The sequence below is a fragment of the Otolemur garnettii genome, unplaced genomic scaffold (assembly GCF_000181295.1).
Source record: "Otolemur garnettii isolate 467f Iridium unplaced genomic scaffold, OtoGar3 scaffold00087, whole genome shotgun sequence".
Classification (NCBI taxonomy): Eukaryota; Metazoa; Chordata; class Mammalia; order Primates; family Galagidae; genus Otolemur; species Otolemur garnettii.
The window spans coordinates 4,353,765-4,366,700 of NW_003852482.1; the positions used below are offsets into that span (position 1 = coordinate 4,353,765).

Here is a 12,936-nt window from a genome sequence, read left to right on the forward strand (position 1 = left end):
GGCCGGCGGCGCGGGGCTCCCCTGGGAATGGCGAAGACAGGTCGGCCCGGCGCCGGGGGCTGGCCACTGTCCCGGGAGGGGGTCGCGGCCTCTGGAGGCGTCTCCTGGCTCCCGCCTCAGAGCACGCTTTTCTCCCCAGCGGGCGCGCGCGCGTTCCTCGAGCACCGGCAGGGCGCGCGCCGGCCCAGGTGAGGTGCAGGTGAGGGCGAGCGGCGCGGGAGCCTCTGGCCTACCCCAGAGCGGCCGCTGCCCTTTGAGAACGACCGAGGGCCTGTTGGGTCTCAGGACTGCAGCTCACGCCCTGCGCCAGGCGGAGCTTCCGGGAGGGTCTCTGAGCTCCCAGGCCCCAAGCTCCCGAGTCCCGGCATCCCAGAAAAATAGCTCGGGGGGACGAAGATGAGCCTGGAGGCCTGACCTCCTCCTGGGGAGGTATTCGCGCGTACCTGGCCCTAGACGGGTTGCTGCTCTGGGTAACTGGGGTGAATGCCGGCGCTGGGAGATGCTCCCCCTCGGACCCCCAGGCTGAGTAGTGCTCTGGGGTGAAAGGGCGGAGGCGGTGTGAGGGTCTCACCTTGCCAGTCCGCGGGCACAGGAAATGGCGTTGCAGCTGTACTGGGGGAAGCTTGTGATACTGTAAAATCTCAGCTTCTAGCAGGCTCGAACTGAATTCTAGCCCACGCCCACTTTAGGTTGGCTGGAGCGGGCCCTCCAGCTGCCCACCTCCCTCCTAGATCGGTGCTCCTCCTTCCTGGCTGGCAGCCCCTGGCTCCCCTAATCCTGGGGGAAAACCCCAGCTGGGAGGTACAAACACAAGCTGACCGGCTTCTTGGTAACCATTTCTTAAATGTGGACAGCCAGTTAAGGTGATATGATTTGAGTGTGGTTTTGTCTAGACTGAGAAGATGCCCAGGTGCCCTCACTGCTGCTTAAATTGTAGCACCTGGTGGCTTTGGGATACAGACGTAGGTGCCCTCACAGCCACCCTCAAGATCTTATTCTAGGGGTCCTCGGGTGCAGGGTGAGTTTGACAAAGCCTGAGCTCCTCCCTGGCTTTGGCCCACACTTTACTCCAAGTACAGTTCAGGGGAGTTTTACAGAATGATTTATCTCGCATGTCCTGTAGGTGATTGTTTTAAAGCTGTCTCTGGGAGACTTCCTTAGATTGTTTAATCTCATTCTCCAACTAGGTAATTTGACAGTTGAGAAAACTGTTGGGTAGGAGTCAGATCTCTATCTACAGTCATTTAAAAGCTGTGAACATCGTTGAGATCAGAGTGGTTTTCCTCAGGAAAACTCCCTTCCCCCAACTTTGCAGCCCAGTGTAAAAATCAGTGCAGCCCTTCTTGTTCTGCTAGGGGCCTGTTTTTCAAGATGGTATTGCTGTTTTAAGGTAAGTCTTGATTTAGGCTCTTCACGGGCCAAGGCTCATGCAAATATTTTGTAATTTCTGTAATTTTACCAGGGCAATTTAAATAATGCCCTTATAAGTGGGCGTGATGGCCCCCTAGCCACTGGGCAAGCCCCTCCCCCATTGCAGGTGACTCCTAATCTGAGCACTGGTGGAGAACTGGGGTATCCCACACCCCACCTGGTCATTACAGCATCACGTCTGCTGTCCAGGATAGCTGTTCATTAGCTGTAGTTAAATATATTTGATTATGTGCTTTTTAGTTTGCTTTCAAGTGGTTAAGTTAGTGGTATTTCTTGCCAAAAAAAAATTATGAACTGAAGTTTCAGCCTCTAATTAGATGCCTCTCACTCTCTTTAATTCTGGGAGTCAAAAGTCTATTTAAAAAGCAGGCAAAAGACTTTCAAGTGTAAGTGGAGCACTGAAGACCTAATCCCTGCAGTGTGCTGGAACATTGCCGTTTCATCACAGTGAACCTGGACTTGAAGAGAATTTCAAGTAATTGCAATAAATTCTTGCATCTTAGCCTCACTTTTAGAATACAGATTGGTCATAACAAGTGACTGACTTCTGAATTTGTCACACCCTTCGGTTACCTGCTGGTTCCATTGTTTGGGCATACCTGTGTCTAAGTGGCCAGCCCACCTTTTGAGGAAAGGATTGTGGCAAGTAAACACCAGATTATGTGCTATCAGAAGGACGCTCTTGGGGAAATGGAGAAGGATCCACAGCAGAGGCAAAGCAGACATAGGCCTCCTGCAGCCCAGCCACTGAGATCCTAAGGGTGGCATAAGCTTAACCCAGCCCATCCCTGAAGAGATATCATTTCCTGTGTCCACAGTCCAGTGGGGCTCTCCCTTCTGCGTTGAACTGCTTTGCACTCCAGGGTAGCCAGGCAGGTGGGGAGCAGAGCAGCATATTAAGAATCAGTAGCTGTGTGACATCCTTGGTTTTTCTGTGCACCATGTCCCTTACCTTCCTCCCTGCAGGGGCATCTTCAGGCCTTTCCCATAAGGGCCATTCACAAACAGGTTCTCAGAGTGTTCCCAAGAGCTGCCCAGCCATTCTGACAAGGAAGCACAGAACAAAAAGGGACGTATAACTGTGTTTGGAGCCACAAAAAATGCTGTGGCCCATGAGACCATCTGGCAAATATACATTCAACATTTTAATATGAAAAAGCTTTATTAAAAACAACTCTTTAAGATGTTTGGGCAAGTATTTTTTGATAGTTGCTCACGTCATGTAACTTTTTGTTCCAGGATTTTGTGAGTCAGGTCAAGAATGAATCTTTTCACAAACACCCCCTAGTTCTGGGTTCATCAGAGTCTCTTTTCAACCTACAAAGATGCATTTACAGACTTTATCTCATGGGCACTGCTTGGCAACCTTTTGAGGTAAATAAAAGTTCTGTTCTTTTCTTACTGAGAAGGTGGAAGCCCAGAGGAGGAAAGGCAGGGACCAGGAGGTTACGGGCATGCATGCTGTGCCTGGGGGTGGCGTTGGTGGGTGCAAGTGCTAGCTGGGCTGGAGGAAGGAAGATGCCCCCTTTATATCTGAGAAACTGAGGCCCAGGAAGCATGAGTAACTTGCCCAGGGATGCCCAGCTAGCGGCATGGTGGGTTCTAACCCACTGTCTCGGCCCAATGACCACGAATGCTGTTCCTCTGCTGACTCATGCGTCACACCATGTGCTTTCTTTCCTGCCAGGATGTGAGACCCGCAGAAGAGTAAAGCGTTGCTTCTCTGCACCTCCCTCCCTGTCTGCTAGAATGTTCCTCATGAACGCCCCTCCAGTGGTTGCTCTCCAGTCCAAATGGGAGGCCTTTGGCCCGCCGGGGAGCTTTAGGTTTCCCGGGTGCTTTTCAGAGTCAAAAGAGGGTGTCAAGAGAGCGTCTGTGAGTGCCAAGGTGCAGATGATCCTCAGCTCGCTGCAGCGTGACGAGGCTGCTCTGGGCATGAACCATGAGCGGGCACCACCGAGAAGCCAGAGGGCCGAGAGGTGCCGAGACGCCCGGCTGGCTGCCAGCCCTGCTGTGTGCAAAGAGCAACCTGCATTCGCTGCCTGTGGTCGTGCTGACAATTTTGACCCCATGGGGGAGGAGGAAGCTGCAGACCTTGGCCCCTTGGTCCTGGATTCGGACAGTGACGATTCTGTGGACCGGGACATCGAGGAGGCCATCCAAGAGTATCTGAAGGCAAAGGGCGGAGCCACACAGCCTGTGTCCAGCAGGGCCCAGCCCGGTGGGGCCCAGCCCTCCGGAGCCATAGGTGGGGCCAGTAGATGCAAACCAGAGCCTCCTCACAACAGTGCCCCAGCTACTCCGTGTTCCCCCAAACTTATCCCTGGCAGCCATGTAGGAGCCAGCAAGGACCAAGGCTCCACCTCCCCGGTTAGTGTCAGCAGCGATGACTCCTTTGAACAGAGCATCAGGGCAGAAATAGAGCAGTTTCTCAATGAGAAAAGGCAACATGAAACCCAAAAGTGTGATGGGTCCATGGATAAAAAACTAGAGCCAAATGAAAATTCAGCCAAATCACTGCTTAAATCCTGCAAAGAGCTGACTGTTAAGGGGGCACCACGGCAGGATCTGACGGCAGCCTGTAAGGAGTTCGTCTTCCGAAAACCTCCCAGATTCACCAAGGTGAATGCACAGCCTAGAAGCCTTAGGTCTAGGGTCACCTCTGGGCCAGAGACCGTGGGCAGCACAAAGCCGGCAGCCCTCAAGCCTGCCACCCCTTGCCGCCCGGCAGAAGCCATGCAGAGTAAGGGCGGGATTAAGAGGAGTGTTGGCACCACAAGGCGGGGAAAGCGGGTCAGGAGTGCGGCCCTTGTGCCTGAGGGGTCTGACTCCAGCAGCGACGACGGCATCGAGGCGGCCATCCAGCTGTACCAGCTGGAGAAGACAAGGAAGGAGGCCATCGGGGGCCCGCCACAGAGAGCCCAGTGCCTGGAGGACAAGAGGCCCGACCCGCCCACCACAGACAGCACAAGCAGTGCCCCGAAAAGTGCCTTGCCTGAAACCCATAGGAAAACATCCAGCAAGAAGAAGTCCGTGGCTGCAAAGCCTGCCGAACCCAGCCCAGGGGACCTTGATGCCAGCCACACGCCCAAGCTGCCAAAGGAAACCAAAACTCTTGCAGTAAGCACAGCTTCTAGAAGCGAGTTTGTGGAACGATCCTCATGCCGAGCAGACTCGTCCGCTGAGCTGATGTGTGCAGAAGCTATCCTGGACATTTCCAAGACGATCCTGCCAGCCCCTGCAGAGGGCAGTGACAGGTCACTCTCTGCAAGCCCACTCTTCTACTCCCCGAACGTGCCTTCCTGCTCTGGCGGTGATAGCAGCTCTGTGGACAGTGACGACAGCATAGAGCAGGAGATCCGGACGTTTTTAGCCCTCAAGGCACAGTCAGGGAGTTCACTAGCCAGAGCCGAAAGTGACCCTCAGGCTGGACAGAGGCCGCTGTCACCATCAGGTCCCAACAGCCAGACTGGTGGCCCCAGGGCCCCTCTCCCTAAAACACAAGATCTGTCACTAAGCTGTAAAAGGAAATACAGGGGCGGCAGCCACACAGCAAGACCATCTACACCCAAGAAAACGAGGGAGGTGGTGAAAGAGGGTAGCCAGGACATTGACCACACGCTGGGGACAGCTGAGTCTGGCTATGATGGACAAGACCTGCCCAGCCAGGGCAAAGCTGACGAGGCCCCTGGGAGGGAGGGTGAGGCCAGGGGGCCCAGTGGTGCACATGTCCCTCCAGGCCACTGTAAGGCGGTCGAGGCGAGGGGTATAGATGAGAAAGAGAGCTCTGAAGACAAGAGCAGCTCACTGGACAGTGATGAGGACCTTGACACGGCCATTAAGGACTTGTTAAGATCCAAGCGAAAGCTTAGGAAGAGGTGCAGGGACCCCAGGGCTGCGTGCAAGAAGAAGGTCAGGTTCAGCACTACCGAAACGCAGTTCTTGGATAAGCTAGGTGGGTTCCGGAAAGACTGGAAAGACAGAAGCCCACAGGTGCTGAAAAGCTGCCTCTCCAAGTCCAAGAGAGACAGTGGAGAGAGCCCCATGAAAAGATCTCCAAGCATCTTTGGCAGTGTGACAGAGCGAACCAAGCTTGAGGGTACTGGGGACCAAGATGTGGCCCCAACCTTCCGATTAAGGAGAAACGCCTCCGAAGGGAATCTGTTCCCTGGTGAGCATCAGAGTCCAGCTCCAAGCCCCAGCGTCCTGTCTGATGACAGCAGTTCTGTGGACAGCAACGATAGCATCGAACTAGAGATTAGGAAGTTTTTGGCGGAAAAGGCTAAGGAGTCCGTGAGTAGCTCAGAAGTTCAAACAGAGGGTACCCCCACTCTTGGTATGGGGGTCCCCACAAGGCCGGAGGGGTCATGCAGGAAAGAGCCAGCCCTGCAGCCTGGGGTGTGCACTCGGAGCCAGAGGGTTAAGGGGGCCTCTCAGCTGACCCAGGGACTCCGAGGAGCCGAGAGAGCTGGAACACAGAGGGGGACCAGCCTCTTCAGCCAGGGCGGGAAGAGCCTGGCTGCTCCTGCCAGAGGCACCAGTGGGAATGTCTCTGCCAAGGGGTCTCCAAGTAGGAGGAACGTTTATGTCCACAAAGACCAGGGCCCACGAGGGGCAGAGCCTACTGTCACCGACAGTGCTTTTGGTCAGCTGCCCAGCTGTGCCAAAGCAGGCACTGAGGCAGGAGGTGCTGGGGGGACCTTCCATGTGAGTTACGGGAGCCGGAGCTTCCTGACTCCCAGCTCAGGAGCTGAGAGGGACACTAGACCCCAGGCCAACCTCACCCTCCCTTGGAGCGACTTTGCCCACCAGAGTCAGCTGCCCAGCCCGTGGGCACTGAACTCAGAAGGCAGAGACTCAGCGTGGAGAGGGGGCCTGGGGAGTGAGAGAGAGAAGCGGCCCGAGGGCCTGACCAGGGGCCCGCCCAGCCTGCCTTTCGCAGGCTTCTCCCCCCTGCTGTCTACTCAGCTCTTCCACTTCGGAAAGAGTGTGTCCTGGGGAGGCAAGCAGGCCAGTTTCTTCAGCCCCCACCCGGGGCTACCTTTGCAGGGCCCGTCCTTCTCCGCGTTCAGGGAGGCCCAGGCCGGGCCCAGCCCTGTGTTTGGAAGCCCACACCTGCTAGGGAAGAAGGATGGTGGGGCCTGGCCACGGCGGAAGGCCCAGGCAGGGCTCGGTTTACATGACAGGAGGAACTCAGGCCCAGAGGAAAACATCCTCGACCTGCGGTATCGACAGAGGGTCATGGACAAGGACGACCAGGACCAGGAGGCCCTGGGTAGTGACGCCAGTGACTTCAGCGACACCTCCATGGAGGATGGCGGTGGCCGCTCAGTAGCGAAGGGCAAAGCTCTCAAGTTGTGAGTGTGCATCCTGGTGTTCGTAGCATTTGTGGAAAGCGGTCTGTGCGTGCGTGTACCTGTGCACGTGTGTAGGTGGTGTCGTGAGTACAGAGCGAGACGCTGTCCGTTACACGCGTCCCTGTACATATGTACACTGACATGAAACCATGGTTTTATTTAACAGATGTGTCCCAGTAAATTTGATTTTTGTAGCTTTTTGTAAATTATTTAAAGTGCTGTAAAAAGTATTTTTGGAAAATATTTGTCATTCACTTTTGTAGGGCGTCCCTAACTGCAGTTTTCTGTGGTCTGCTTGCAAGTCTTAGATTAGTAAACGTTTGGTTCTTACCATCACAGCCAGGTTCACAGATACTGTGAGGCCACTGCTGTCCAGTAGACCGCTGGTGACAGTGTCCAGTGGTACCACCATTCAAGCTGAGAGAGGCAGCAGTCGCCCTTGCCAAGAATCACTGAAATGCCCAAAGGTGTCTTTTGGGAAGCTCCCGGGACAACACTGTACAAAGGACCTCCCACCCCAGTCCCTTGAGGCCGGAGCACGTCTTCTGAAAACTGCAGTCACAGCCTTCAGCTGGAAAATGTTTTGAAGCACAAAGGCCAACCAGCACCCAAGGGTCAACTAGCCTGGCCACTGTGGGTGGAGGCCAGGAGAGCCCTGCTGTGGCTCTGAAGCCCCAGTTGGTTAATATCTGTCCAGTCACTAGATGATTCAAAATCTAAATAAACCACTTTTTATATGGGATTTCCTGTTCTTCATTTTTAATCATGTTTCTAATGTTCCTTACCTTGATTTCTGCAAGCGAATAAGCATTGCTTGGAGTTGTGTTAGTTTTGGACCCCGAACACCTTGGGCACTGATGCGCCAAGCCTGGTAGCTAGGAATAAACTTCACACCTTCCCTCTGGGAACTAGAGTCAGTGCCAGGTGTGCCCAGACAGCAAAGCGAGCTTCAGATGGCTCTTGTGGGCTCCATCCCTGGGGCAGACGGGAGGGCCCTTGTCCTGCACCAAGAACCGATACCAGGCAGTGGCCTCATCAGCGTACAGGCTGAGCAGCGCTGCTGTGGCATTCTGTACCCGCTGCTGAGGCCATGCAGTGCGCACAGCTGCTGTGCAGACAACAGTGGTGTTGGGCACTGACGGTCACAGCATTCACCTTGTGACTGTCCAGCAGACTATCACTAGTTGCCCAGGTTTTACGACTCAACATCCCGATTTAACCATGATGCGGGGTTTCCTTTGCATCTGAATTTTGTTGGAATTCTGATGTGCAAATTGCCTATACATTGTGCACCCCTGGGTTTTAGCAGTAATTTGCTTCTGTGCCCAAATGTGGCCACATGCCACACGACATCCACCGTCTGTTGGATGGGAAGCTTTAGTGACTGGGCCCTGCACTGCCCGTGACTGTCCACTATAGAGATTCATTCACTTAAGTGCTCCCAGGAAAAACAACTCTAACTTTTTTTTTTTTTTTTTTTGGCAGTTTTTGGCTGGGGCTGGGTTTGAACCCGCCACCTCCAGCAAATGGGGCCAATGCCTTACTCCTTTGAGCCACAGGCACTGCCCTAATATTTTTTCTTTTTTCTTTCTTTTTTTTTTTTTTTGGCCGGGGCTGGGTTTGAACCCGCCACCTCTGGCATATGGGTCTGGTGCCCTACTCCTTGAGCCACAGGCGCCACCCTCTAATTTTTTTTAAGAGTACCTTTAACCCTCAGAAGGAAAAACTAGCTGGTTTTGTATATATTTGTATTAACTTTTAATATGAATAAATCACACGGTACCCACAAGTCAGTTCATGGAGTTTATCTTCTGCAGATGTGCGAGTGGAATCTGCAGGGTTTGTCACGAGAACCTTGTCATTGCAGCAAGTTTAGAGCTTCAGGCACCCAGGACTCATCAGTGCACCCCGGCAGGCCACTTCCCATGTGTCTTCCCCAGACCTAGGACCCTTCATGTCTTTCCCCATCCCACATCCTCTTCACGGCAGTGTGGCCAGAGCTTCTGGTGCCCCGGGGACGATGACCTCGTGAACTGGGGGGATATGGCACCTATAGCACCACCCTCAGTTATTGTTAGCGTGTTTCATACATACAAGCAGGACATTATATTAACATGCAAAGCAGTTGGCAGAGGGCCTCTGGTCACCATGGGCTGCTCACTTAATGCAACGTTGGTCCATTTTCAGTTTCCATAAGGAGATGGTATATCCCTGGTAGATGGACTCAAACTGCAGAATAGCCCTGTTCAGAACCAAATGCTGGTGCCCTACGTTTGGGCTTTGTTACTGCCTGCAGTGACTTGTTTAAACTGACCAAAGGGCTCTCCTGGTGACATTAAAACAGGGCCATCTATGGGAGTCATTAGCCTTTGTTCTCATGCTGATGGAAATTACCCTTGAACCTTACCCTTTCCCCGCTTCCAGCAATAATTTGGTGCCTTTAAGAATCCACTGAAGAAAATGATTCCATTTACACATCCTTTTTTTTTGTAGTTTTTGGCCGGGGCTGGGTTTGAACCCGCCACCTCCAGCATATGGGGCCAGGACCCTACTCCTTTGAGCCACAGACGCCACCCATGCACATCCTTTCTTTTCACAGACTGGACATAAACCTGGTTCTACTGATGCATCCATCCTGGGATTGCCCATGTGCTCTGTGGTCTGAAAGCTTTTGCTCCTGTAGGTCCACTGTTGCCTGCACTTGCCCAACAGGTACCCAGGGGGTGGGGTGGGGTGGGGGGTTTGCAGACAGGAGCTGTCCAGGAGGGATATGTCCAGGTGTGACGATGTAGGGGCATCACAGGAACACATCCCAGAGCTGGTCTGAGTAAATGTGCCCACCCTGTGGGAAGAGCCTAGTGGGCTCTGTGTTAAGCCCTTTGCACGGCTAGAATTATTAAGACTGTCAATTAAAAAAGAAAAGGTCTTCACGAATTTGAAAGAAACTTCATTTTGGTTTTACTTAGGACTTTTTTTAAATTTAAGATTAATATAAGGATACAAATGATCAGGTTACATTGCTTGAATTTGTTAGGTAAAGACCAAGTTGTAGTCAAGCCTGTCACCCAGGAGGTGTGCGGTGTACACTGGTAGGTGGGAGCTTAGCAAGCCCCCTCCCTTCTCCCCCTGAAAATTTATTTCCTATAAAGAATCACAACCTGCAGAATGGGAAGTGAGTCCAGAATAGGGGGCGAGCATAGAACAGAAGTTTGTGTTGAACGGGTTGGCCGAGTGAGCATATTTACCAGGTTCCGGGAGGAGCTATGAATATTTACAGAGAGGGGTCCTAAAGCACGTGCACTGACCTAACTGACCAAACACGTCCCACGTTTACTTGGGTGAGCCTTGACATTTAAATGAACTGAAATTAGGCCCCATGTGTCACAAGGTGAAGTAGGGACACAAAGGCACACAGCATGCAGCACAGACCAGGCAGAACCAGGCCCTGGCCAGTGCTCTGTTATCAGAAGAAAGTTACATCAGTTTCTTGTCCAGTCAGAGCTACAGTTGCAGCTTGTGAAGCGGGCGGGGACGTAATGTCTGGCAGTGGACCTGCGATTGTTTCAGCTTTGCTTATCTCAAGGCCAATGCTCCTTTAGCTGCTAAAGAAAAAGAAAAGCCTGTGGTGTTAGAATATAGTTTATTCTTTAAGTGTAGGGGGTATGACTTAACCCTTGCCTGGCATGGCCTTGGGTTTCTTTTTTTGTTTTGTTTTGAGACAGTCTCTCACTACGTCACCCTAGGTAGAATGCTGTGGCGTCACAGCTCACAGCAACCTCAAACTCTTTGGCTTAAGCGATTGTCTTGCTTCAGCCTCCCAGTAGCTGGGACTACAGGTGCCCACCACAACGCCCAGCTGTTCTTTTTTTATTGTTGTTATTATTGTCATTGTTTAGCAGGCCCTGGGTGGGTTTGAACCCACCAACCCTGGTGCATGTGGCCAGCGCCCCAACCACTGAGCGATGGATGCCCAGCTGGCCTTGGGTTCTTTTTATAATTTGGTATCTCATTATCATAAAGAGTTCATTCCACTACTCTTATGATGTGTAATGCTGGTAATTTATGTCTAAACACCTCTAACAAGATGTGTCCAAACTCCCAACCCATCATGGCTGGAAACTCAGTTTTTAAGGTTCCTCTGAGGTCCCCTTGTCAAGAGTGGGTCTATTTGGTCACTTGAGGAGGTAGTTATGGTTTTATTTTTAGTTCTTAGAACCTAGGGATGCGTCATACCCAAGGAACCCCTCTCCCTTCCCAGGGAGTGGGTCCTGAGGTCCATTTCATTTAATGCAAAGAGTGGAGAGAGGCCATGTTTTAAGAGATGTCCAGTCCTCGGGGGTAGGTTGTCCTCAGGTCAGAGTGTCCCTAAAGTGCCAGTGGAGCAGGAATGGACAGGACAAAGGAAACAGCTGTTGTCCACCCAAGTCTCTGTACAGGGGAGCAGATCTTCCTATGAGTAGGAGTCACCCTTATTTTATCTGTTGTTCAGAATTTGGGTGCTCAGATAGCAGGTTTTCCCACCTTGAGGTATAATTTGCATTGGAAAATCAGGCAATAAATCTAAATATTAGCATTTTATCTGCTGTTATGAAAACATAGATGATACTGCCTTCTCAACACCCCACCTCAAAATTAATGAAAGTGCCTGTTGGGGGTGAGGGGCTGTGATCAGCATGAAATCCACAGTCAGTATCTGCAAGTAACAGCCAGGTTTATACCCAGGCATGGCTGTGGAGAGAGAATAACAGCCAGGTTTATACCCAGGCGTGGCTGTGGAGGGAGAATAATAGCCAGGTTTATACCCAGGCATGGCTGTCGGAGGGGGAAATAACAGCCAGGTTTATACCCTGGCACGGCTGTGGGAGGGGGAGGAGACTTACTACATTATCTGCAAAATCTTTGAGGATTCTGGTATTTTGTGTACTGAGTAGGAGATATTTTTTCATGTTAACACATTTTACTACGTATTTGAAACTATTTATTCTAAATTACTATAAAAGATAAAAGGTTAATAGAGAAAAATACAGAAATATGAATGAAAATAGACATCTGAAGTAAGTTACTGGTTTTAAACCAAACCAACAGCTAAAATAATTGATCAGTAACATGATACGAAATTTTGTGAGGTTTATTTTCTTGTTTTGAGACAGTCTTGGTGTACTGCCCCGTCTAGAGTGTCATGGCATCAGCCTAGCTCTGAGTAACCTCAAATTCCTGGATTTGTGATCCTCCTGCCACAGCCTCCCAAGTAGCTGGGATTACACCCAGCTAATTTTTTTTTTACTAGAGACGACGTCTTGCTCTTGCTCAGGCTGGTATCCACCTTGGCCTCCCAGAGTGCTGGGATTATGGCCACAAGCCACTGTGCCCGGCCTGAAACTTTGTTTTTAACTTTCAATTTCCAAGTGGAATAAAAAGACCAAATAAAGCAAAGACCTACTCGTGACATAGAGGTTTTCAGAAATTGTTGTGCCTTTTCTTTTTTCAATGTCTGTGAAAACTGATTTGTTACTCTAAATGTTTCAGCTGCCTCTCCTGTAATTGTTCTGATTTGATTTAAGAACACAGTACACGGTGGTGCCTGTGGCTCAAAGGAGTAGGGCACCAGCCCCATATGCTGGAGGGGTGGTGGGTTCAAACCCAGCCCCGGCCAAAAACTGCAAAAAAAAAAAAAAAAAAAAAGAAAAAAAAGCGCACAGTACAAAGATGAGAAGAATGATTTCTGTCTTTTACTTTTCATTTTTCAGCCATCCATTTCATATGCTATAATCCCTCACAGAAACACTCTTTTTCCTCAGCATGTAAAAATTTCAGTTTCGAAGAATTACTATGTTAAAAAGATAAATGTCTTGAAATTCATAATCACTGGAGTGAGTTCTTATACGACTTATGCAATGAAAGTTAGGGCCACGTGTAGTCCCAACACTTGGGAGGCCAAGGCTTACAGGTTTGGGGCCAGCCTGAACCAGATCAAGACTTTGTCTCTAAAAATAGCTGGGCATTGTGGTGGGCACCTGAAGTCTCAGCTACTTGGGAGGCTGAGGCAAGAATATCAGTTGAACCCAGGAGTTTGAGATTGCTGTGAGCTGTGATGCCATAGCACTCTACCAAGGGTGACAAAGTGAGACTCTGTCTCAAAAAAAAAAAA

The 12,936-nt window shown here is 51.1% G+C and overlaps 1 protein-coding gene across 1 annotated transcript; it reads left to right on the top strand.

Annotated features, from left to right (window-relative positions):
- Positions 1-2,066: 2,066 nt before the first annotated feature.
- On the top strand, positions 2,067-7,523 carry PPP1R26 (protein phosphatase 1 regulatory subunit 26). The gene is made up of 2 exons (XM_012808243.2): positions 2,067-2,805; positions 3,119-7,523. The coding sequence occupies exon 2, from the start codon at positions 3,181-3,183 to the stop codon at positions 6,790-6,792; it is 3,612 nt and encodes a 1,203-aa protein (XP_012663697.1). The 5' UTR covers positions 2,067-2,805; positions 3,119-3,180; the 3' UTR covers positions 6,793-7,523.
- The last annotated feature ends 5,413 nt before the right edge of the window (positions 7,524-12,936 follow it).

Coding starts and splice junctions, on each gene's coding strand:
- PPP1R26 (XM_012808243.2), top strand. CDS start 3,181: ATGTTCCTCATGAACGCCCCTCCAGTGGTTGCTCTCCAGTCCAAATGG.